The following is a 25,701-nucleotide window of genomic DNA, read 5'->3' as shown; positions in this document are numbered from 1 at the left end:
TAGCCTTGTGTGCCTTCCAACTAGACATGATCTTTTACCAAGAAATCATTATTTAGAGTTGAGAATTAAGGAAGATAAGACAAAGAAAAAACAACTTCTTTGTCAATATGGCCATATTAAGAATAATCCAAAAGAAATGTTGAGCCTGCAGGCTCACAACAAGCCTTAGTTTATCAACATAGTTTATTTGTTCGACCGTCAAAAGCATAACTCAGAAATATATATAAAACTTAAGAAATATTTGTAACCAAGACTCTGGGTATTTTTTCATCTTTGCCTATATACATATAAGGTTGTTTCCTCTGATAGTTCATTCTTAGTATTGATTTAGTTCGGAGTTCATAATTTACTTATTATCGACATCTTTAAGACCTTATGTCTCTCATGGCGAAATCAGAACACATGACGATGACTTCATTTTTTGACAATATTAGTGCCTTGATAATGACTATCAGTGTATTGTCAGAAATTTTTTTTTTTTGGTCAATTGTTTTAAATTGTTTTGTCAAAACAATGGAAATCGACAAAGATGCTAAAGATAGAATGTGTTTTGGTATATTGTATCATTATATCAATACTGTTCCTTAGTTTTGAAAACCCAGTTTCTCTATAATCGGCTTGATTTTTATTGTTATTAAATATTTTTGGTAAAAAGAAAATGTATGTTGACTTACTTGTTTTAATGATGCTTTAATTAATAACGCGACATGTGTCTATTTCGATGTTTGCTAGATTTGTAGGTAAGAACTCATCAAAAATAATGAAGTTTAGGGTCTGCGCTACATTGATTTGCATTATCCAATGATCCAGTTTTTAATACTGAATTAGTAATAGGCACCTAGGTAAACAATGCTGGCAGAGGCATAACAGTCTGATGCCATGGAACACAGTTAAGAGTGCCTGCCTGTAAAAATCAGACAAATTCTTAATTTCGCGGCAAGGGTCGAAAATTCTATTTCGCTCATATTCTTATGGTAGATAGGCTAGGATATGACAAAAACTACTGGATAGTTCTTTGGGCAAAATATCTTTTATTTCAAAGAAATATGCAAATTACCAAATTCCGTTAAAATCGTCATTTGACGCACCATTTTATTAAGCAAGTTTGAGAGCCTCGCATGCAAAACCACATCATTCTTCCGTCTTTAAAACACTCAAATATTTTTGTGCAATGTTTAAATGTGTACTGGGTTGGTTTTAGGGAATGTTGCATTGTCTTTTTGGGTGCAAAATAATTAAATTTCGAAGACATGTATTTCATTCACTTAAAAGTACTTCGTGAATATAATTGATTTTCACCATGTGCGAAACCTTCAAATGGATTAAGCTTCTGTGGTTGAATTGCCGAAGGAAGATCTACAGATTCCTGTAAAAATTTCTTTGGGCAAATGATTGTGAGCAACGCGGGAGCTTTTCTATGGTTGGCCATTCGTTTCAAAATTACAACCGGGTATGCGCGGGTTTTTCTGCCGCGTATACTTGTTTACATACGTTACGTATGGGCTTTAAGCCCATATATACGACCATTTAGATCGCGTATATACGCCTTTTTAAATGGCCATATATTCGCGTAAACTTAAGCGCGGGGATATGCGAAATAAATGCCCCAATATACGCGTCCTACAAGGACCCATATATACGCGTGCTAAAATGTGCGTATATGCCGGTCTCGCAAATTACTTTGTATATGCCTGCACGAAAGTGCCTTTTGACAGCATTGCTCTTCGTGTATGATAGCAATGAAAATTACTTTGACTAGAAATCGTCAACATGGCGGCGGCAGTGGTCAAAAGTCTTGTCTTTGTTTATCTGCTTTTGAATGTTTGTCACTGCTCTCCAACAACTGAGCTTCTAGAAACAGTGACGCGCCTTTTGAATGACTGCGCAAGATTCTACCCCCAAGCTGATCTTAATATGGCGGAGAACTTGATCGTTCGCGTTGAAGTTGCGGTGGACTCTGTCCAACGTTTAGTTGACTCATTGGAGAGAGGTACCCAAGCGAATGCTGGAAGAATACCACCTCTTGAATCGCTGGTGAGACAACTTCAATATTTACTACATAGATGGGAAATGCTGGCATTAAGAGCAGTTTCATGCACCTCAGAACGTCCCATTAGGACTTTGCCAACTCTATCAGGTTCTAGTGGAAGAGTGGGTCGTCCATTCTATGAAATATCAATACCTCAAGTGGAGTTTTTAAGAAACAGAATGAGATTTACTTGGTCCCAGTTATCAAGAATGTTATTAGTTTCCAGAGCTACTCTTTGGCGTAGAGTTGGAAACATTCAGTCATTCTCCAGTCGCTGTTATTATACGAGCCTCACAGATTCTGATTTAGATGCACTGATTCGAGAAATAAGACGTGGGTTTCCCAATTCTGGTATCAGTATGATGCTGGGACATTTGCGAAGTAGAAATATCTATGTTCAGCGTCAGCGTGTAAGGGAAAGTTTGGTTCGAACTGACCCAGCAGGGTCTGCTATGAGGTGGTTCAATACCATCACAAGGCGTGTTTACAGCGTCAGGGGACCTAATTCTCTCTGGCACATTGATGGCTTAAACTGCCTTATCCGTTCGAGATTTGTAATACATGGTGGTATTGACGGGTTTTCCAGACTTATAGTGTATGTAAGTTGTGGAACAAACAATTCAGCTGCAACTGTACTCACTCTCTTCTTAGCTGCCGTGCAAAGTTACGGATGGCCCTCTAGAGTGCGTTCAGACAAAGGGGGTGAAAATGTAGAGGTACGAAGAGCTATGCTACAGCACAGGGGGTTAAACAGGGGAAGCGTAATTGCTGGGTTGTCTGTACACAATCAACGAATTGAACGTCTCTGGAGAGATGTCTTCATTGGAGTGGGTCATTTTTTCTACACCCTGTTCTACCAGATGGAGGAAAATGGCATCCTGGAATCGACCAGTATAATCGATCTGTTCTGTTTGCATTACATATTTCTTCCCAGAATTAACCACCAGTTAAACCTCCTAGTTGAAGCATGGAATAATCATCCTGTACACACAGAGGGTCACTGGACTCCTCAACAAATCTGGGTGAACGGTATGATTTCACAAGATAATACTCGAAATACTGCTGTCAGGGACATATTTGATGATAACAGCCAACCAGATGAGTTATATGGTGAAGACCCAACAGGACCTACACCAAATGAGTTTGACCTGGGCAGTGTTGAGGTACCAGATACAAACCTGCCATTGAATAGCACAGAACTTGCAGATATCATGCATATACAACCTCTCTCAGCTAGTAATAACTATGGAGTGGATCTTTACTTGGCAGCTCGACAGCTTATTTTGAGACTAATGCAAGCACGCCAGAATTAAGTGACTAATCATCAACTGTTGTGTTTGCTAAAGCATGATACACTGTTAAGATTCGACTGGCAGAAATACGTGTCTCTTAAAAATTACAGGATGATTCAGGTGACATACCTTTTGAGTTTAAATGAACTAAAACTGAGAAAACACACCTAATAAAACTTTATTACTCATGAAAACAAAACCATGATCTTATAAATCACCAATATGCACTTGAACGAAAGGCTGCAACAATGCTGGGATCATAAAAATGTGAACTGAACTGTTTTCTGACAACTTTGTGTTATCAAAAAATCTGACCAAATTTAATCTACTTAATGTTCTAAAAGTCTTAAGCTGTTAAATTTTACCAAAGCCATACTTCCCAAAGGTAACGCTTTTATCTAGGTGATCTTTGAAAATCTTGTATTCCGCATGTACAACTGGAATGTAAAGAGTGAGTGGACAAGTATTGGCCTCTGCCAAAACTTTGGTAACACTGCTTGCAAGATACTTTATATGTAGGATAGTTGTGGGGTCATTTGGCAGTGACGGGTATCCTGTCCAGAACAGCATCAAGTCTTGCAAGACTTCCTGTCTCTTTTCATCATCTATTGAGTGAAACAACAGCACAAATTCTGTCAGAGAATGCAGCAGGTATATGTACCTTTCAAAAAAAAAAAAAGCGAAATAAGGATACTGGGACCTCTTGCTACCAAGATCAAGGGCCATACTGTAAATTCAAGTTTTGCCCTTTCAATACCCACAATTTACCATAGGGACCGAGGAAATGAGGTTAGCAAGATATTTATAATATCTCTAAATCTTTGAACCTGGCAGGAAGGAAAAAAGACGACAATGGCTTCCACTTTTTAGCAGGCCATACAATAGCATACACCCAGTAAATTGACCAATCAAAGCACTAAAATAACTAAAACACTTTTAATGGAATTTGTAACACTAGTGGATACTGGAGATATGAATCAAAATGTTGCAGGGCTGTTATTTAGCTACTTATTGAGACAGAGGAGCCCTGCATAAGTTTAATGAAATAGATTAGATGAGTTCTGTGTTCAAGCCCCATGGCCAATCAAACCAGTTTCAATCTCCGGTCTCTGTACATGTATATGTAGCATGAAGCAATTGGAGTATTTCTACTCTCCCCCTGGATGGGATGCCAGTCCAACACAGGGTTGCCCTCATCCGCCTTACACATTTGGAATCCCTGGGTGGAGAGAGGCACTGTGAGGGTTAAGTGTGTTGCCCAAGAACACAACACAATGATCCCAGCAAGAGCTTGAACCCAGACCACTCAATCCCGAGTCTAGTGCAAATCAAAACACCCCCATGTGTCCCCAACAAAAGATATTAACTTTTCATCATTATTGTACGTCAATATGCGTATTGTAAGGAACATGCATCACCTCTGAAGAGCTCATCAATGTACTGTCTGAAGAAGTTTCCAGCGCGTTGGCAGAGGGGATCTCTGTTTTCTTCATATTGCATTTGTGATATCATTTTCCCTTCATCAATGATTCCCATGTCCATGGGAAATACTCTCTGTTGGAGGTCTGGGTATCTCTCCAGCAAAGAAAGAAGACCCACACCACATACTTTTACTTCATCCAAGCCCCGTCTTAGATCATCCAACGCCGGTATTCTTTTTGTCACAACCTCGTAAAGGAGAATGCATTCATATGCCAGATGCCTCCTATCTTCTGTGATCGTAACGTGGGGAAAGCCAGCTGTCATTAGAAGCTCTGTCATGTCCTGTGGGCTACCTGGTTCTGTAAATGCGAGCAATTGGTCTTCTCCACAATTAAGTAGCTATTATCGAAAAGGAAAATCACTGTCAGTCACAAATAAAGGACATTGATTCTAGGGTTTCAATAAGAGTTTTTGGCAGAGGGGTGCCAGGTCATGACATTCAGCTGGTAAATAGGGGGGTCCCCCAAGTACATTTGCAGAGACCTATACATTTTCAATTTGTACAATCATTCTTTTTGCAAATGAAAATAACAAAATCCATATTAATAATATCACTAATAATTTTCTGTTAAGTCTGTTATATATTTACACAAGTGGGGTGTTTCTTGACTTAGAGGGCCTGGGTGTTTTAGCATTGCCAGCAGTATTTTTAAAATATTGGACAATGGCGGTCAGGTGTTAATTTGTAAAATATACATTGTATTAAATGATTAATTTAGGGCCTTACAGGTGTAGCTCCTGCAAGTCTCCTGTAGCTTGAAGTGGTAGTGGAGTATCTGGACTAATAACCAGAAAGGCTTAGGTTTGAATGCTGGTTGGAGTGCAATATATTCTTGCAATTTCTTCTCACTATGCCTGTGTCACTGACTGAAAAATCATTGCCTCAATATAAGCTAAATTTTCTACAGTTACTTAACTGAAAGGGATACAAAATAAATTAATTTACCCTTTGCTTGAAAGCTTATAACCTTCTCATAGGAGACATTCAAAGAGAATTAATACATGTACATAGATTATATGTACATGTATACAGGTCATGTTTTACATAAAAGATTTCTGATGTTCAACAAACCTGTGTCAACTTTTCTTTTAAACAAGGGTCTGGAATATCATCTAAAGTTATGTGAGCTACTGCTGCATCCCTCTTTCCACTAGTCAGGTACGACACAACAGCTGGGGAAAGTCCAGATACACCATTACAATCATTGAGAATAGAATGCAGTATCATCTTTCCAGCCAGGACAAACAATCCTCCAGACAAGACATCATAGTCATGAATTGGAATAAGATGCCCAACCTGACCCTCAAACAAATTTAGTGAACCCACTTGACTCTTCAACCTTTCCATTAACAGATGAAAAAATTCTCTAGTAAAACCACCTGCATCTACCCCTAATTCATCCACAAATTAAACACACAGTGGCCCGGTTATATCAAACCCAGGATTCTTGTATTTTCTCAGCATTTGCTTCAGGAGGTCAGTATTCCTGTACACTTGCACATCCATGTCACATCCAAAGGGCTTTAAAGCTTCAGCGGTAAACTTTTTGAGGGACATGACAGCATTATCTGTCTTCATAATCGGTAAGGCTGCCAAAGGGGTATTCCAAAGCCACTCATCTTGATCACCATTGTCATCATCAGGATCACATGCAGTTGCTGTTTTTCAATAAGAAAGATTATCATAATAGTAATTAATGAATTGTCATCTTGATATAAACTGACCACAAACATAACAATAAAATGGAGCTATAATGTTTTGCATAAAATGTTTATTTCATGTCTTAACTGTGCTAGTCAGTTCGTGCTGAGATGGTGAAGAAAGTGCCATCCACTAAATGTATATTGCATTTAAATGTGTCAGCTTTTCAGGTGCTACATGTCATAAATCATGGCATTTACTATGTCACAACACTTGCAACATGCAATCCTAAGTTCATCTACAATAAAGTGAATCAGCTGTTATATCAAGTCAGTCACATCATTACAATAGTTGTAACAAGTAGAAATAGAAATGTTTCGCATTTTCATCAAGATTAGAGTTTTGAAACAGATTAAGTACAAAAAGGTGCTAATGGTAAACTATTCCTACTTACTCTCTATAGTTATAATCACACCTTTTATTACTCCAAAGAGAAGTTTGTTGACTGCAACTCTTACATCGTTCTGAGCTTGTCTGAGAGCTAGTTTAATTTGTTCCCCATCCTTATCAGGGAACATCTCTCTCAGGGTTTCCACTTTACTTTCTTCAGATTCATCAGAACATGCTGACTGAATAATGTTGGCACTTCCATTCATATAACTAGGACCTGGTTGCTCTGCATCATCTCAACCAAAAAAAGAGAAGAAAGTTACTAAATTAGGTCTTCAGTTGTTTTATTCTTTCTATTCTGGTAATGCAAGGTGGTTCTTATAATTATCTGTCAAGGACTGTCTAAATTCTGCAAATCAGTACAAAATTTAACATTGTAACATGGTGGCATACCACCCAGCCCAAGGTCAGGCTTTGTGAAAGTCTTAATTGGGCAAATTAAGAGCAGTCACTGGAACTAATACAGTATACATGCATACACACAAATTACTGTACCCAAACATGCCACAGTAATGTTTTCAGTTAGATTTCAATATGAGAATGTTTTTTTGAGACACTGTCAATTGATAGACAAGTGCATTGCACACTCCATCCTCTAAAAAAACAGAAGCTCATGGAAACTCAGACCAATCTATTGATGAAATTTTCTATTTTTATTGTATGAATATGTTATAAATGTAGCTTTTAATATCATCACTACAGTAGTTAGTCACTAGAATTAAGGGGAGATACTATCAGTGGGCAAATGCAAAATAACATTCATAGTATAAACCTACTGATTCCAACACTGTGGGGGGAAATCCTTATCTGTTCAGGTCTAGAAGACTGTGGTTGGCCAGCATAAGGTGAATCTAAATAATCGTGGAGGGATGATTGTCTTGCTGCTGTGCTTGTACTGGAAGTAATGGCTGATGTACCACCTACATTGTCATCCTACAAAAAATATATATTGGGGACAACACAATTATAAATTACTGATTGTGATTATTATCATCTGCTGAGAAATGGAAAGCAGAAAACTATAAACTGTCAATTGGTATTTTCACGTAATGCCATCACAAGTCCTTTACACAGTCCATAACTGTTTTGTTCTGTTAAATTATTTTTGATCTTCATCTGACTCATGGCCCAGCTGGGATGATGTGGATGAATGTGAGTGAGTGAATCTATGCACACAAAATGAATTGAGAGAGAGCTGAATGTCCCAAAGGACATCATGTCTCCCTGCACCTATTACAGAATGGAAGTGGTGAAACAGAAACCAGGGCCATATCCACAGACTGGGCAATGCCAGGACCTTTTAGGGATTCATTTTACAAAAACTCATGCATCCCACTGCATTACTTTTGTCACAGTGTCAGAAAAAGTTATAACCCAATGTGCCTGTAGGAATGTTAGCCCTATGTTTAGCTAAGGGAAAGAAACATTCATGTCACAAAAGCAAATTTATCTTCTAATGGGACTTACAGGCCTAGTACTTGTGCAGGTACCAGTACATGAAGTTGCCACAACGACTTCAATATAAATACAACCCTGTCTATAGTTGCATGAAATTCCCAGACCATCGTACACAGCAGATTGCCTTGTGGTGACTTTACCATTTTTTCTGTGAACAAAACGTATGTCTTCTGGCTTCAAGGGTGTAATATTTGGCTTGTTGGTAGGCGGAGAAGAATTGTAAGCAACACAGATAGTGTTCAAAATTTCTGACTCAGAGCTATGATCAGAATATTCAAAGTTGCCTTCCCAGATTTCTCTAAATGATTTGTAACACCATGGCTCATCTTTACTTCTTTCTGCAGCTGTGTTGTAAAAAAGTGCCAGTACCACTCTGCATTTTTTCTGAGGTGTTCCCATGGTCCGACTGTAAGGAGTTCTTGCTCTTTGCAATGCTCTTTGTCGCCTCGATACTGGTCCATTCTGCCCATAACTTCTCATAACATGGCTCACATTTGCCAGAGCATTATCAATTGTCGCACCATAACTGACCACTGCTTCTTGTTGGCTATTGCCAAATATGTTACGTAAAGCATCAGACACTACCAATCAGGAAATAAGCTCCAGTTAGTTTTTGCCCTTTTTACAGTCTTTTTAAATAGCCTTTATGTAGTTTTCAAATAAAAAAACAACGAGGCAGGACAAGCTCAGCATGGCTGTAAAATTGCTCACCTCCAACCCATATGAATATTGCATCCTCACACTCAGTGGGAACCATGATTCTTTAAATTATACACCCCATCACACACCTTAAATCTACCATCATGGACTATTTGTAAACTCGAGAAAGTTTATACATACAACAAAAACTACCAGGAAGTTCAGTAAGTAAATCCTCTCTGTGGGATGTTAATCTTACATTTACACATGTTGCAAAATTCCCCTTTTTAAAGGAACTTGATATCAGAATGTACCCAGACAAGCATTGTATTTTATCAATTTTACGCAACATTTATACATGATCCATAATTTTGAGAAGTCGAAACTGAGAAATGCCACTAGTCTACAGTGTACCTGAAAACACCACGAACGAAACCAACTGATTGTATATCAGTTTCTAATGACTTTTAATAAAATAAAATTCTAACGAAGAAAGCTGTTGATGAACCATTCCTCCAGATCAGCTGAATTTACTCAGGTGGATCTCTAAATGTTAGAATACATCTGACACTGCCGGCAAATAACTAATCCTCTTTATGACAGCGTTTGCAAGCTTGTTAACGAGTACTTCTCAAAGGTTTCGCAAAGAGAGACGCAACTTACGTTACATGAAGTCTTTGAAACCACATAGACAAAAGCAGTTAAGCTCATGACCTTCACAAGAAGAGTAAGCGTAAGTTTATTTCTTCTTAATTACCTACCAGATTGTTCCTTCTTAATAGCTGGCGTGGAGGGCTCTACATCACCATAATAAAGAACATCTCCATCTCTGAAATTAAAAACAAAAGAGAACAAAACAAAGGAATAAGCTCAAATAAATTTTCCTTTCCTATAAATGCTGGAGAATACAGGGTCACTTATTTAAGCTTGTATCTAACTGATTCATAACAGTGCCTGTGGTGTTACGCTTCGTTCCTCAAAAAGTTTTGACACATGAAAACGAGCAGTTACTAAGTTTAAAAATGTTTTCCGTACGCTAGTATTCTAACCTCACGTACCGTAACAACGAAACATCCTTCAGCTCTCCCAAGTCTTCATTAAAAATCTTCATCTCCTCAGGTATGCCGAGCTCTCTTCTGAGCTCTGCAAGCGATCGCGGAACGGCATAATACTATGGACAACACACAAATATTACTCCTCAACAGAGCATCACTAGGAGTTGAATTCCCAGATAATGGTGTTGACTTACCTTTCCGCCTTGTTTCTGCGTAACAGGCCGAACTAGCACACGAGACACAACAAAAGAAGCCGTGGAGAAAGTGGACAAAGGTTGGCGAACCGCCATTTTCAACACTTACCCCGACGGTTTTCGGGTACTTTTCATGGTCAATGTACATGGAGGCTATTCTGTCAACAAACACTTTTCGTGAGGGCATATACAAAGTAATTTGCGAGACCCGCATATACGCGCATTTTAGCACGCGTATATATGGGTCCTTGTAGGACGCGTATATTTGGGCATTTATTTCGCATATCCCCGCGCTTAAGTTTACGCGAATATATGGCCATTTAAAAAGGCGTATAGACGCGATCTAAATGGTCGTATATATGGGCTTAAAGCCCATACGTAACGTATGTAAACAAGTATACGCGGCAGAAAAACCCGCGTATACCCTGTTGTAATTTTGAAACGAATGGCCAACCATACTTTTCAAAGTACGTCAAAAATGCAGATATTTGACCATCCGTCGTCAAATTTCAATTTACGGGTTAGACATATATTTTAGCATGCGCCACATGACTTGACCTATAACAAGTTGAAATAGACAGAGCTGATAATTTCGAAATGTTCTACCCTTATTTGTTGCAAAAGGCAGGTCCAAAGCCGATTTGACGTGTTTCTAGTCGATCTCTTACCATTAGTCGCACATAAAGCAGAAGTTTGCTTTTGTTTACACAAGGTTAACGTCCGATGTACATCGCCAACTGCCAACCTATTATTGGTCGAATACCATGAATCTGTGACCATCCTTCTGCGCATATGAACATCACTGCATCAAAGTCAAAAACAACTGAGTCATGTGTAGATAGTCGCTTGCTTTGCACTGCGCCAAAATAATACGTTTGATCGATTGCTGACCATTGCTGATAAGCGTGTCGGCGCAGCACAATCTTACAGCCGTTATTTGTTCGTCACGCAATGCTGTCACGGCATATGCTGCACATTTTGATCCATTTTGTATAGAGCACTCTCAGGATAAATGAAACAATTTAATCATTGTTCATCTGTTTGTTCATATATATAATAATATGTGTATATTTATATAATCGTATTCTATAGTGTACGTGGCCTCGGTCCAAATCACGTTTGTTGTACGTTTTGATGTTTCAGACAACAGCTGATAAAGCTAGTGCCTGTACTCACTAGAATTTTTAAAAAATCGACATGAAACAAATTATAGATCAATGGAGTAAGAACTGGCTGAAATAAAAATAGGAAATCACAACGTGTCTAATTCATGAGAAAAATAGACTAAATTTAATTAGTAATTACGTGAGTAAATAGCCCTGGCCGTGCCATTTTATTTGGCGTATTTTGTTTGCCTAGTGGCGAGGCATTGGTATGTTTGTAACAGAAAATAGAGGACTGTTGTTAAGGTATCAGTATAACCCATTTGACTATCCGCGCGCGGTCCGCTCTACCGTTCGTGGCTTTAACAAAAAACCCATATAAACCGTATATTTACTGGAAGCTTAAAAACTACAGATTATGACCTGACCTGTTTAAAACGGCTAAAATTTACCGTGTCTCGAAAATGTGAATATATTTACAAAGCTTCACGAACCCATAAATCAAGGTATACGCCCGCTAAATTTAGGTCGGAGTGTAACGAATACTGTTTATTGTTGTGATTGCGTGACCGTCAATATCTCTTTGTTTTGTGCGACATATCGATCAGTTGTCGGCATTACCTTTCATTCGGACACGTGTAAGTTACAAGCACATGTAGAAGAACATTGATCGAAGGATCGTCGAAGATACCATTGTAATAGGACGGGGAAAGAGGTATGTTATGTAGTTTGTCTTCAATTTAGACCCCGAAATGTATACCACTTAATCGAAGGCAGATTTGTTACGCTTAAGGATATTTGTGTTGTTTAGATTTATGTATATGCACGCCCCGCGTGCTCGAGTTAAGAACATTTAGATTAGCATAGATTTATGGTAATAGCTTTATTCTGCTCGTTGTATTTCAGTTTTTACGAGCTTTCAAGTCCAATAAACCAATTGAGAACGATAGATGCTTGGAGGTTCCGTCATTTATAAAACATTTCTCCGATGCGGCGTTGGTAATAAATTCAAAGATCGATTGATGTCAGCGTCCGCCCCGTTACAGTAAAAACTCTTTCGAAAGAAACTGATCGATCCATTGGATAAAGAATCTTGTTCTAACACTTGAAGTTCTCGGCGGATAAAATGTCAGATTCCGAAGATTCTATAGGAATAGGACCTAGTAGAGTTCGAAATCTTACCGAAAAGGGAAAGACTTATCATTTACAAATACTCGAGGATCAAAGGTCGTGCGCCCAGCGATCATGGCGAAAACAGCTCAACAGAGTGATAAATGTCATAGCGGATACGACGAATCTAAATCTCTTAATGAGCGAAAGAACGTTTCTGGAAGCAAAAAAGGAAATTCTTAGCGCAGCAAACGAAAAATTGTATGACTTTCTGGAGGGCAATTACGATGCGAAGAAAGAAGCATTGATGAAATTTGAGTCTACTGAACGCGAACATTCCGACACGTTAAGAAAAGTAAACGAAAGGATGTGCGAACTAAAACAAGAAACTGGAAGCGAAAAATCACGCATTTCTAGGCGCTCTAGCCAAGACTCTCACAGCCGAAAGTCAAACGGATCATCAGCCGCTTCTTCGCTAGTGAAAAGGACCGCTATTGCTGCACATGTCGCGAGGCTGAAAACTAAACTGGAATTTGCCGACGCCGAGGCGCGAAAAACTAGTGCTTTGAAAGAGCACGAAGATGAACTGAAGAGGTTTAAACTCACCAAAGAATTGGCGGTCGCAAAGGCAGAAATGGAGGCCGTAATTAAAAACGAAGAAGACGAGATTGTCGCGAAAGAAAGTTTACCAGATGAAATTGACAAAAACTACGTCCTTCAAAATTATCTGAGAACACAGGCGTCATCCGTGACAAACGTTGACAATTCGACTGTGGAGACGAACCTAGAATCTGTAGACGGGCCTCTAGAAGAAAGTCCCAGCAACAACGGCATTCCTGTGGTAAAGAACGAGCCCATAGCTACTCCTTCGAAAATTAATCCCGCTGACGAGACCATTAGCTCACCCAAACAGGAGCCGGCGATCCCTACTCCTAAGTCACTAAATCCGTTTGCACCCGAGTTTGAAGCCGGTCCATTTCCAAGATACGATCCATATTACACTGTGGACTACGAGCCATACAAATACCAAGAAGCCAAGACAAGTGACTCACCTCACAAATCCACCGTTGAAGATCCGCTAACTAGATTAGCCGACATTCTATCTCAACGACGATTGCAAGATACTCTTCCGCTTCCCGAACCGGAGATCTTTAGCGGCGACTTGTTACACTACCCGGTATGGCTGAAGTCCTTCGAGACCATAATAGAAGGGCAGACAGAGAAGGTGTCTCAGAGACTGTACTATCTTGGAAAGTACACGACAGGCGAACCTAAAGAAGCGATCAGTGGCTTACTGCTATTGGAGACTGAGGAGGCATACAAACAGGCGAGGAAGATCCTATCTGACCGGTTTGGTAACCCCTTCCTCGTTGCAGATGCTTACAGGAAGAAAATTAACGAATGGCCTAAGATTCCTCCCAACGATGGAACGAGCCTGCGAAAGTTTTCAGATTTCCTCATTCACTGCCAGACGGCTACGAACACAATGAAATACCTTAAAGTCCTAGACGATCCGGATGAAAATCAAAGGATGGTTCGCAAACTCCCTCGTTACATTATCGATCGTTGGAGTCGAGAAGTAGAGCGCTGGCTTAATAAGGACGAAGATCAACGCCACAGCGAAGTAACCTCATCCGATGTACGTAAAGGCGAAATGGGCTACCCTCCGTTCTCTGTATTCTGCCGTTTCCTTCAAAGGGAGTCTAGAATTGCCTGCAATCCTGTAACAACCGTACGACCTCAGAAAGAAGAAGTCGTTAAGGAAGATTCCGATAAAGGACGGAAGTCAAACGGCTTTAACAGAAGAAAACCTCCCAGGTTCAACGCCCTCGCAACGGAATCCCATGAAGTAACGGACAGTAACACTAACAGCAGGAAGGAAAAGAAGTCTGAAGCTACCTCATGTCCACTGTGCAAGGCATCTCATGACTTGGATGTGTGTAAGCAGTTCCTGAAGAAGTCTGTAGCCGAAAGGAGAGATTTCATAAAGGCAAATGCACTTTGCCTAGGATGTCTGAAGTGGGGACACATGAAAAGAATCTGAAGAAGACGACTAGTGTGCAAAACCTGCAATGGCTTCCACCCAACCTCCCTTCACAGCGATCCTGCTCCCGTTGAAACCGAGCAAAGCAGCCATTCAAGAAATACCCCAGAGGCCACCTCACACCGTGTCAACCTTTCCGATATGAAGAACGTAGGTCCATCCTGTATGCATTCCCTGATAGTTCCCGTATGGATACACCACAGAAAGGATACCAGGAAGAAGTTGCTAACCTATGCCCTTTTGGATGAGCAATCTGACGCTTGTTATGTGAAAGAAGATCTTCTCGGAAGATTAGACGTCAACGGACCCGAAGTGGAACTGAAGTCGTCAACAGTCCTAGCAGAGAAGGTAATCAAAAGCCGAAGGATCGAAGGCCTAGTTGTACGTGGCTATAGTGAAGACGTAGAAATTCCCCTGCCTAAAAGCTACTCAAGATCATCTATACCAGCTAAGAAGAGTCAGATTCCGAGACCTGAATCCGCTGTTAACTGGCCACACCTTCAGAAGATTTCAGAGAAGATCATGCCCCTAAACGAAGACATAGAAGTCGGACTTCTTATTGGCCTCAACTGTTCGCGCGTCATTAAGCCATTAGAAGTTATTCCAGGAAAGGAAAATGATCCTTACGCCAAGAAAACAGCCCTTGGATGGGGAATCATTGGTGCTGTAAGATCGTCGAATGAAGAAGACGCTGAAACTAAGAGTGACATTGCATGTAATCGTATCGTTACCTGTGAAGTTCAAGGAACGCCAAAGAGAAAGATGTGTCACTTCGCATTCAAAACACAAGTAAAGGAAATGATTAGTCCTAGCGATGTGTCCAAAATGTTTACCCTTGATTTCAATGAACGGCAAGCTGATGAGAAACCTCTGTCCGTTGAAGACCGAAGATTCCTGAGAACAGTGCGCGAAGGTATCCATCAATCGGCAGACGGTCACTTTGAGATGCCACTGCCTCTACGAAACGAAAATTTGGAGCTGCCGAATAGTAAGGGATTGGCCCTAAATCGCCTTATGAAGCTGAAACGTAGACTGTCAAGTGATGACCAGTTCAGAAAGGATTACTGCAGCTTCATGCAGGACATCATATCCAGTGGTTATGCAGAAAGAGTTCCCATTGATGAGACATCGACGAGCAAACGAGTGTGGTACATCCCACATCATGGAGCGTATCATAAGAAGAAACCGGGAAAAATCAGAGTCGTGTTTGACTGTAGTGCTCTATGTGATGGTCAGTCTCTGAACCAACAACTACTCCAGGGACCAGATCTGACGAACAACCTCACCGGAGTTCTGTGCAGATTCCGTCAGGAACGGATCGCCTTTATGTGTGACATCCAAGGCATGTTTCACCAAGTAAAGGTCGATGTGGAACATCGTAACCTCCTGAGATTCCTGTGGTGGGACAATCCAGAGCTGAAGGGAGACCCTGTAGAATTCAGAATGACTGTCCATTTATTTGGTGCCACTTCATCGCCGGGATGTGCCAACTTCGCCCTTAAAACTACTGCGGACCAGTACGAAGAAACCTGCGGCAGCGCAGCGGCAGACTTCATCCGAAGAAATTTCTACGTGGACGACGGACTGAAATCAGTACCATCCGTGGAACAAGCCAAAGAGCTGATCAAGAACACCAAGTCCCTGTGTCAGAAAGGTGGCTTTCGGCTGCACAAATTTACCTCGAATAGCAGAGAAGTTGTGAGCTCTGTTCCAGAAGAAGATCGAGCAGAAGACGCGAAGGACCATCGCCTCGTCAGTAACGATACCGCTGTTGAACGTGCTCTGGGTGTTCATTGGTGCATAGAATCTGACACACTCCAGTTCAGGATCATAATGCAAGATAAACCCCTATCACGAAGAGGAATCCTGTCAACAGTCAGTTCAGTGTTTGATCCCTCGGCTTGGTCGCTCCATTTATTCTGGTAGGCAAGCAAATTCTGCAAGAGCTGTGCCGTGATGGTGTCGGCTGGGATGACGAAGTTCCTGACCCTGTCATTCTGCCCAAGAAAGGACATGTTACGAATCTTATCCTCTGCCACTTTCACCAGCTAATTAAACATCAAGGTCGTGGCATTACTCAGAATGAAATCAGATCAAGTGGCTATTGGATTGTTGGTGGAAGTTCCGTAGTGTCCAACCATATTTCCAAATGTGTGTCTTGCCGGAAGCTGAGAGGTCGTCCTCAAGAACAGAAGATGGCAAACCTACCTGAAGATCGCCTAGAGCCCGCACCACCTTTCACTTTCTGTGCTGTGGACTACTTTGGCCCCTGGCACGTCAGAGAAGGCCGTCGCGAGGTAAAGCGTTACGGAGTGCTGTTTACATGTCTAGCGTCCAGGGCTGTTCATCTCGAAGTCGCGAGCAGTTTGTCTACTGACTCGTTTCTCAATGCCTATCGCCGATTTGTGGGACGCCGTGGCCCAGTACGACAGCTGCGATCAGACCAGGGCACGAACTTTGTTGGTGCAAAGAACGAGCTGCAACAAGCGTTATCCACATTGCATCACGAGAAGATACAGCAAGAACTAGCGAAGCGCAACTGTGACTGGATAGATTTCAAGATGAATGTCCCGGAGGCAAGTCACATGGGTGGCGCTTGGGAGCGTCAAATCCGTACTGTTCGAAATGTGTTAGCAACACTCCTCACCCAGCACGCTGCCCAACCTGATGATGAAACCCTCAGAACCTTCATGGTGGAGGCCGAAGCTATCGTGAATTGTCGTCCACTGACCGTCGACACGATCAACTCCCCACAAATGCTAGAGTCCCTTACGCCCAACCACCTTCTTACGATGAAGTCTAAGGTGATACTGTCCCCATCTGGTGAATTCCAACGTGCCGATTTGTACTCGAAGAAAAGATGGCGTAGAGTCCAGTATCTAGCCAACGAGTTTTGGACGAGGTGGAGGAAGGACTATCTACAGTCCCTACAGCCAAGGCAGAAGTGGATAGCCACGCGGAGAAACCTGCAGGTGGATGACATCGTTGTTGTTATCGATGACAACTCACCGCGAAATTGCTGGAGAATCGCCCGTGTAGAGGAAACATATCCTGATGATGATGGTCTGGTAAGGAAGGTTCGCATCAAGATTGCCGACCGGAACCTGGATGAAAACGGTCGACCTGCTGGACCACTGACCAGCCTATGCAGAGCAGTTCAGAAACGTATTTTGCTGTTGCCCCACGAAGAGAGGGAAGACCGGGGAATCCCCGCCTGAGGAGCCATTTTAAAGATCTGTATGGGCTTATAGCCTATATCAAGAGACATTGATTTGAACAGTTGAACTTTAATAGTTGATTTAGTTTTAGTTTCTTTGATTAGTTTGGTAAATTTCTAGCGTAATTTAGGGGAGCCATGTAACGAATACTGTTTATTGTTGTGATTGCGTGACCGTCAATATCTCTTTGTTTTGTGCGACATATCGATTAGTTGTCGGCATTACCTTTCATTCGGACACGTGTAAGTTACAAGCACATGTAGAAGAACATTGATCGAAGGATCGTCGAAGATACCATTGTAATAGGACGGGGAAAGAGGTATGTTATGTAGTTTGTCTTCAATTTAGACCCCGAAATGTATACCACTTAATCGAAGGCAGATTTGTTACGCTTAAGGATATTTGTGTTGTTTAGATTTATGTATATGCACGCCCCGCGTGCTCGAGTTAAGAACATTTAGATTAGCATAGATTTATGGTAATAGCTTTATTCTGCTCGTTGTATTTCAGTTTTTACGAGCTTTCAAGTCCAATAAACCAATTGAGAACGATAGATGCTTGGAGGTTCCGTCATTTATAAAACATTTCTCCGATGCGGCGTTGGTAATAAATTCAAAGATCGATTGATGTCAGCGTCCGCCCCGTTACACGGAGAAAACGATTAACATGGCATCCGTTTCTTCACACATTGACCTCAAAAACCGTTTCTCAGATTTTTGGCACATGCGTTTGTTATTATTTTACAGGAGGATAAAGTTAGAAAAAGGAAAAAAATAGGACTGCCCGCGAAAAAAAGGCATAACTTTTTAATGAAAAAAGTAATCAGAATTCGCAGACACGGTTTTGTCGGCGTTCGTTCTGACAACATTCTCTCCGAATTTCAGCCAATTTGGCCCAGGGGCTGCCGACCTGGAACTCGAAATGCACGTACAACTCGCCCATTTTTTACTTTCGAGAAACAGAGAAAAAATAAAATTCGGCGGCATCCAAGTGTTATGAGACCGCAGAGGAATCAACTTTCTGTACAACAATAGGACTGTGACAGTTAACATGGAACAGGTACAAATTTCCGCGACGGCGCGCGGTAAATTATTCACCAGTAAATAAACCGCTTTTTCATGTGTGAAGTCAGAATTCCAAAGTTAGTAAACGTGAAATTATCTTTTGATTTACTATATTAGCGTTCGAAATTTCACGTATCGGTTGACTAATCTTCAAAATTATGACCATGTCACTGTTAACATGCCGAAGGCCCGTCGAAGGTTCCCGAGAAAATGCAAGCGCACAAAGGGAAAGGCTGGAGAGGACGCCGTAAACGGGACTACATCGACTGATGTTGATGCAAAGGCAAAGATACTGGAAGAAATGACAATAGCTGGGTAAGAAAAAAAAATGTTGCACTGCTGATTCTAATTTTGTACAATCGATCTGCCTTTCAATTTCGTCCACTTCTCTTCGTCAATCTCCTCTGCTTCGACAGTTTCTTGCAACAGTATTTTAGCGCCGCTTGCGCTCATTTCGGCTTGCTCGCTGGCTTCGTGATCGCGATCGTTGTCGCGTTCATCCAGCAATTTTTCTTGATTGGAAAACGAACCCTTTGCCGCTTTCCGCTAATTTAGCGACCCACTCTTTGTTGAAAGTGTTTTTCGCCTTCTTTGGCCTTCCTTTAGCCGATGAAAACGGGCAAGATCGCTCTGTCTTCTTCGAAGACATCCGGCACTGATTATGGCGCGCGAATCGCGTGTCAACTCAGCATGATCTTGATGTCATGTGACTTATTGCCTCGATAATTAATTTATTTGACAGAACTTGTCAACCCTCAATTAAGTAATTAATATGCAAAACAATCTTTCTCGCGCAATAACTAGCGGCAGATATAAGATTTTTTCGTGGAGTTTTTTTTATCTAAAAGATTACTTTAAGATTTATCCAACCGCTTAAAAAAGTAAAATTATGCAAAATTGCAAATTTTCCCCTTACTGATACTTTATACAGTCCAAAATTATTGTCAGTAAAATATTGTACATAAAACACCTATTGGCCGGTTACCTCGGCGGCCACCACTTGTTCGTTCCGATAAGGGTTTCATTATTGTCTTTACCCCTATTCAGCGGCCACCCAACATTTAAACACTTTGTTTTGGAAAGGGCGATGGCCGATAAGAGTCTGAAATTGAAGGTGCATGACGAGTGATAATTCAAACACACGTCTATCTTGATTGCCTTGAATTGGCTCCCTGTTCACCAAGAAATTTATAACCCGATAGTGAAAAATTAAATATTCAAGGTACACCAACCTCTATTTAAGCGGCTAGCCTCATTAAGCGGTCACCACCCATTTCCCCGGGGGTAGCCCACTGTATTACATGTAAACCAAAAATAATTGCACAGCGCGAAAAGACCTAGGTATGACTTTAGCGTTACAGTATTACGCAGGGCATGTAGGTAGCGGTGGTCGAGTAAAAGATAACAGGGGCAATGGTAAACTATTCATTCTTCTCATTTCTTAATCTAATCTCTCCCTTCTCAACACGATTGTGTGCTCACAGTGGTTCCCAGCCTTACGGAGCCTTATGTATTAGGATAGAAATTGTCCTACCCCTACCCCCTAAAATGGGATGACAGTATTGCGTGACGAACAAGGAACCGCTGCAAGTAAGGATTCAAGCCATCAAACTATGATCATCAAACGTCATATTTTGGTGTAGTGCAAAGCAAGCAACTATCTACAAATGACTTAGCCGTTTTTGACTTAGATGCAGTGGTGATCATATGTGTCGAAAGAGGGTCACAGATTCATGGTATTCGACCATTAAATAAGTTGACAGTTGGCGATGTGCATCAGACGTTATGTAAACAAAAGCAAAGTTCTGCTTTATGTGCGACTAATGGTGAGAGAAACACGTTAAATCGGCTTTGGACCTGCCTTTTACAGCAAATGAGGTTAGAACATTTCGAAATTATCAGCTCTGTGTCTATTTCAACTTAACATTGGTCAAGTCATGTGGCGCATGCTAAAATATACGTCTAACCCGTAAATTGAAATTTGACGAGGGAATGGTCAAATATTTGCATTTTTAACGTACTTTGAAAAGCTCTCGCGTCGCTCACAATCATTTGCCCAAAGAAATTTTTACAGGAATCTGTAGATCATCCTTCGGCAATTCAACCACCAGAAGCTTAATCCATTTGAAGGTTTCGCACATGGTGAAAATCAATTATATTCACGAAGTACTTTAAAGTGAATGAAATACATGTCTTCGAAATTTAATTATTTTGCACCCAAAAAGACAATGCAACATTCCCTAAAACCAACCCAGTACACATTTAAATATTGCACAAAAATATTTGAGTGTTTTAAAGACGGAAGAATGATGTGGTTTTGCATGCGAGGCTCTCAAACTTGTATAATAAAATGGTGCGTCAAATGACGATTTTAACGGAATTTGGTAATTTGCATATTTCTTTGAAATAAAAGGATATTTTGCCAAAAAAACTATCCGGTAGTTTTTGTCATGCCCTAGCCTATCTACCATGAAAATATGAGCGAAATAGAATTTTCGACCCTTGCCGAGTTATTTTCCATTTTTATGGACAGGGACTCTTAATTCGTTGTTACTGACACAGTATACACAGGTCTTAAAAAATACCCGACCTGTTCCTTGGTGAGGTAAATCCTCAGCCTCTGGGGGACAAGTTTTCCGTATAGAAGCCCCTTCATACTCCTGTTATCCTCTTGCCCAGGTTTGCCGAATTGCCCTGTTCATTGTTCATTCTTGGTATCAATTCATTTTAAGATTAATATTTGTGTTGTGATTAGCTGTCATATTTTACCGAGACTTTCGGCCAGAAGCTGGTCAGGGAACGAAAACGTGCTGATGAAGCGAGTTTATGTCGAGGACAAGTTCTCTCCTGCGAATTTCAAATATAATTTAAGTATACTGAATCCCTGAAGGCAGAGTAGATAGAGTTTAACACAGAGTTTGTCTTTAAGTCACAGGGAGTCGCTCAAATCTTTCAAGTATTGAAGAAGAAAAAAACATGTGGGGCTACCCTACAACTAATCCTTCAGCTCTAGGTCCCCTACCCCTACTCCCATCACTTCCGGGGATACCAAAGATATCGGTGACATCACCTATTGTTAACTAATGAAAACTTTCAGTTTCAATATTTCCACATTTAGTCCAACAGTTGCTTACTTAGCATAATACATTTCCTAGCTGGAAGTGAAGATAAAAGTCTCGGGTTTACTTCGAGCAAGCCGAAGACCATCTCGCTCTGTTTCCATCGCAATCTGTGAGAATGCTGTCGGCAAATTCCCGGCTACCTTTAGTGTTGCTAGCGGTGCTTTCTCAAGCACAGGCTCTACAGCTGCCGCTTCATAACAACAAGCCTGTCGATGGTCTTAACGATGAAACTCGTTGTAGCTGGAATTGTACAGTCATGGATTCTGATTTCTCGGAGGAAATAAAGACCGCCATCTCCAAGAAAAAAATGATTCGCCTTGTTGTCAAGTACGAGAAAAGAATAACCGAAAACTGAGTAAACCAAACATCTCGCAACTCGAGCGGAAACATCACTGAACACTGGCAAATATGGTTGCCAGGTAAACAACTTTCAGTTTTCACGAAGGCATTGGAAAATGTCGCAAATTTGATGTTTTATCAGGATTCAAATGGAGACCCGCGCGAAGAAATCAGAGCCCTATGTACCTTAAGACCTGTGAACATGACAGCTACAGAGCCGATTTATTACAGTGGTTCGTTTCCCATATTCTCTCGCAGTCATCTTGCTGATCTTGGAGTCAAATTTGATAGCATCGACTGCAATACAGAGACGACGGATAATTTACAACCGTGTATCAACATAACCCAGTCAACTGGAAACAATAGCACTAATTCCAAACGCCCATTCCAACACGGTGGATGGCCATTAGTTGTTTTGTTTTGCTTCTGTTTTGTTTTTGTGGCAGTTTTCGTACATTATTCCCCTGCCTTTCTTTGTCTTTTCTCGCCAACGGAGGTCACAGAGCATGGAGTTCGTCAGATTACTCTTGAAGGAGCTAGCCCAGTAAGTGTTCGAAGCCTGATGGGGAACTGTTTCTTCTCCGAGGATGACGGAACAATTTGGCACAAGGCGAGAAAATTTTGTGTACGAGTTGTGATTATCCCTCTTCCTTTCCTAGGTCCTGTAATTTTTGGTGATATCTTATTGTTTGGCTTTTTTAAATTGCATTCATTCCAGCGGTTTATGATGATATGTTGCGGTTGTTATGTTATTCAGGCTTTTTACATATCTTTTTTCACGGCAAGGTCGGTCCAAGCGAAGCCTTGCAAAGTTTGCAAGTTGGTTAACCCTAAGACTTTTAGCTGCCAAGATGAACTTCCTCAACTAATTGTAGGTCATCTACGCGTCCAACCATTTATTCTAGTCCAATCTTGGAGGTTTTTTATTCAATATATCTTACGCTATTGTAAGATGTCTCTAGCTGTGCTTCCGACGTGCAAAGTTTCTTTTGTGAACATTTTCCGGGTTCCTATTTATATGATTTTTTTGTCCACCATCCCTGCTGTAGCTATGATTTTGCTTCTTATGATACCACTATTAGCTTTTGGTGGTATTATATTTTCCTCGCCCATAGTAATCCTGTGTACGACTCGAAATACCGCGATCAATGTGCCAAATTTTATATCCTTGGCCGTAACCTACTGCTGTACTGTTCCAGCGACTCTTGGAGCACTATATGTGTTAATATTTGCAGGTATTGGCACTACAATCGTCTTACTAGTAGGCGTCCAACTTTTGTTCTCTGAGGAAAGCCTCCCGTATGTGGCATGTTTTGTTCTTGTACTGTATTATGCGTGGAGCAGCTACAGCTCGTTTACTAACAAATACCAGGATCTCGCTTTTGCGCTCTTCAAGCATTACAAGAAATCCCAAGACCAGAAGTTTGACGTCAGGGCATTAAACAGCACAGATCAAGTACAAGAAAACATTGGTGCTGACTACGAAGACAATTTAATGAAAATTCCCAAAGAACTTTTCCGTATGGCTTGTGAAGAATTAATGCCTATCAGAGAGAATGTCTGCGTATTGCTTTTGAAGGTCACTATAATTGTGTCCTTTGTTTTCCTTGTTTTTTTAACCGCAATGCTGATCAATGTTGGAGCAACTCCTGTCATGAAAGCTTTGTTGACTTTACTCACTGGAATTGTCCCTAAGATCGTCGCCATTTATATTAATGGAAGCAGGCAGAGAAAAATTGAAGATATGTTTACTGATCAGAAGATTCCTAAGATTTTGCGAGAATACTTCAGGAAAGCGTCAAGGTCTTGCCAAGGACCCGATAACTATGGCGCAGATGTCAACGAAACGTTGTCACAAAATGTGAATGAAGAGAATATCGAGCTGATAATCATGTAATGCTAGACGGCTATGGTGACTTCAATTGTGATCCTTTGCTCTAGAAGATCTACTGACAAAAGTACTCCGGAGCTAGCTAAATGTAATGAGAAACTTAACTCTAATCACAACTCTTTATATAACACCACTAAGGACACCTGATGTACTGTGACAGGAAGTTTACCTTGATTCTGTTGTTCGGTCCCAAAAATCCAAAAGAAATGATGATCCTGCAGGCTCACAAAGTGTCTTAGTTTATTTACATAGTTTGTTAGTTCGCTCGTCAAAAGGATAACTCAGGAATATATATAAAACTTTAGAAATATTTGTAACCAAGACTCTGGGTATTTTTTCACCCTTGCCTATATACATATACGGTTTTCCTTCGGATAGTTCATTCTTAGTATTGATTTATTTAGGAGTTCGTAATTTACTTATTATAAACATCTTTAAGGCCTTGTATGTCTCTCATGGCGAAATCAGGACAGATGACGATGACTTCATTCGTTGACAATAGTAGCGCCTTGATAATGAATATCAGTGTATTGTGAGAATATTATTTTTTTTGTTCAATTGCTTTCAGTTGTTATGTCAAAACAGTGGAAATCGACAAAGATGCTAAAGATAGAATGTGTTTTGGTATATTGTATCATTATATCAATACTATTCCTTATTTTTGAAAACCCAGTTTCTCTATAATCGGCTTGATTTTTATTGTAATTAAATATTTTTTAGTAAAAAGAAACTGTATGTTGACTTACTTGTTTTAACGATACTTTGTTAATAATGCGACGTGTGTCTATTTCGATATTTGCTAGATTTGTAGGTAAGAACTCATCAGAAATAATGAAGTTTAGGGCCTGCGATTCTCGCTACATGGGAAGGGAACTGGTACATCTTCAATATACCTATAAAGGGATCTTGCACTGAGAAAACAGAGACCAACTGATTTTGTAAAGGGGTGAAATGCAAAGGTTCAGGGTTCCCTGGGTTAGCAATCGTTCAATTTCAGTCTTGACATCAAAGCTTACCGCAGTTTTGTTTTCAGATAGGTCAGTAACATAGCGCACTAGAAATAACTGTTCTGGATCGACGTTTTAGAACGAAAAATTAAAACAAACAACGTGACACAAAAACAAATTGTGATTGTCTTAAATTTTACTAAATTCCACACGTGGAAACTTACTTTTATATGGATCACGTAAGCAAGGCTTGCGTTACATTTTGTCCAAATTTGGTAACTGAGTCACAAAAGCATGCAAAATCACCTAATTCTGAGAAAAGAGAATCACATTTGGAGTGTTCAGTTTGCGAAGAAATTCTTTAATTTCGTGCTGGTTGATTTTTTGCCAAGATCTTGACAAAAAAGCATAAGAAAGACTTACAACTTATTTGGCCACTAAAATACGATACTGTCTTCAGAAACTGATCTTCTTTGGAGTCTTTTTAAAGACAGTTAAAACTGTTCTTGTCACTAGATCGGTCTTCCGCCTGTTTTAAAGATGGCTGCCTTTAGCTCGCGGTTTGTACAAGCCACAATTGCACAAGATACTGCCGTGTTAAAGAATTGTCGGCCAAGAACCT

The 25,701-nt window shown here is 40.6% G+C and overlaps 4 protein-coding genes, 1 long non-coding RNA gene and 1 pseudogene across 7 annotated transcripts; 5 read left to right on the top strand and 1 right to left on the bottom strand.

The window, feature by feature from the left end:
• The first annotated feature begins 1,667 nt into the window (after positions 1-1,667).
• Positions 1,668-3,458, top strand: LOC149108991 (uncharacterized). The gene has a single exon (XM_089294099.1). It carries the CDS (start codon positions 1,771-1,773, stop codon positions 3,340-3,342), a length of 1,572 nt encoding a protein of 523 aa, XP_089150225.1. The 5' UTR covers positions 1,668-1,770; the 3' UTR covers positions 3,343-3,458.
• A 17-nt stretch (positions 3,459-3,475) lies between these two features.
• LOC149108990 (uncharacterized) lies at positions 3,476-11,418 on the bottom strand. Of its 3 annotated transcripts, XM_089294096.1 has the most exons (9): positions 10,242-11,418; positions 10,051-10,163; positions 9,754-9,821; positions 8,363-8,934; positions 7,672-7,828; positions 6,921-7,130; positions 5,876-6,462; positions 4,740-5,142; positions 3,476-3,926 (listed from the first exon to the last, which is right to left on the bottom strand). In XM_089294096.1, exons 7-9 carry the CDS (start codon positions 6,149-6,151, stop codon positions 3,676-3,678), a joined length of 930 nt encoding a protein of 309 aa, XP_089150222.1. In that variant the 5' UTR covers positions 6,152-6,462; positions 6,921-7,130; positions 7,672-7,828; positions 8,363-8,934; positions 9,754-9,821; positions 10,051-10,163; positions 10,242-11,418; the 3' UTR covers positions 3,476-3,675. The 3 variants fall into 3 exon arrangements, with proteins under 3 accessions (XP_089150222.1, XP_089150224.1, XP_089150223.1); XM_089294097.1 differs by lacking the exons at positions 3,476-3,926; positions 4,740-5,142 and having other exon boundaries at positions 6,088-6,462; XM_089294098.1 differs by lacking the exons at positions 8,363-8,934; positions 9,754-9,821; positions 10,051-10,163; positions 10,242-11,418 and having other exon boundaries at positions 7,672-8,170.
• Positions 11,419-11,797: 379 nt separating this feature from the next.
• On the top strand, positions 11,798-19,129 carry LOC149108988 (uncharacterized). The gene is made up of 2 exons (XR_016208504.1): positions 11,798-11,877; positions 18,371-19,129. It is a non-coding gene; the product is annotated as an uncharacterized LOC149108988 (long non-coding RNA).
• LOC149108989 (uncharacterized) lies at positions 11,907-14,498 on the top strand. Its single transcript, XM_089293864.1, has 2 exons — positions 11,907-12,059; positions 12,251-14,498. The coding sequence occupies exon 2, from the start codon at positions 12,471-12,473 to the stop codon at positions 14,496-14,498; it is 2,028 nt and encodes a 675-aa protein (XP_089149990.1). The 5' UTR covers positions 11,907-12,059; positions 12,251-12,470.
• On the top strand, positions 16,423-19,129 carry LOC110065093 (uncharacterized). Its single transcript, XM_089293865.1, has 2 exons — positions 16,423-18,035; positions 18,227-19,129. Exon 1 carries the CDS (start codon positions 16,694-16,696, stop codon positions 17,714-17,716), a length of 1,023 nt encoding a protein of 340 aa, XP_089149991.1. The 5' UTR covers positions 16,423-16,693; the 3' UTR covers positions 17,717-18,035; positions 18,227-19,129.
• Positions 19,130-20,246: 1,117 nt separating this feature from the next.
• Positions 20,247-24,907, top strand: LOC149108987 (uncharacterized; annotated as a pseudogene).
• Positions 24,908-25,701: the final 794 nt, after the last annotated feature.

Source organism: Orbicella faveolata, unplaced genomic scaffold (assembly GCF_042242905.1).
Source record: "Orbicella faveolata isolate gen_17 unplaced genomic scaffold, um_ofav_v1 contig_25, whole genome shotgun sequence".
NCBI classification, from domain to species: Eukaryota; Metazoa; Cnidaria; class Anthozoa; order Scleractinia; family Merulinidae; genus Orbicella; species Orbicella faveolata.
This window is presented reverse-complemented; position numbering and strand designations above follow the sequence as displayed.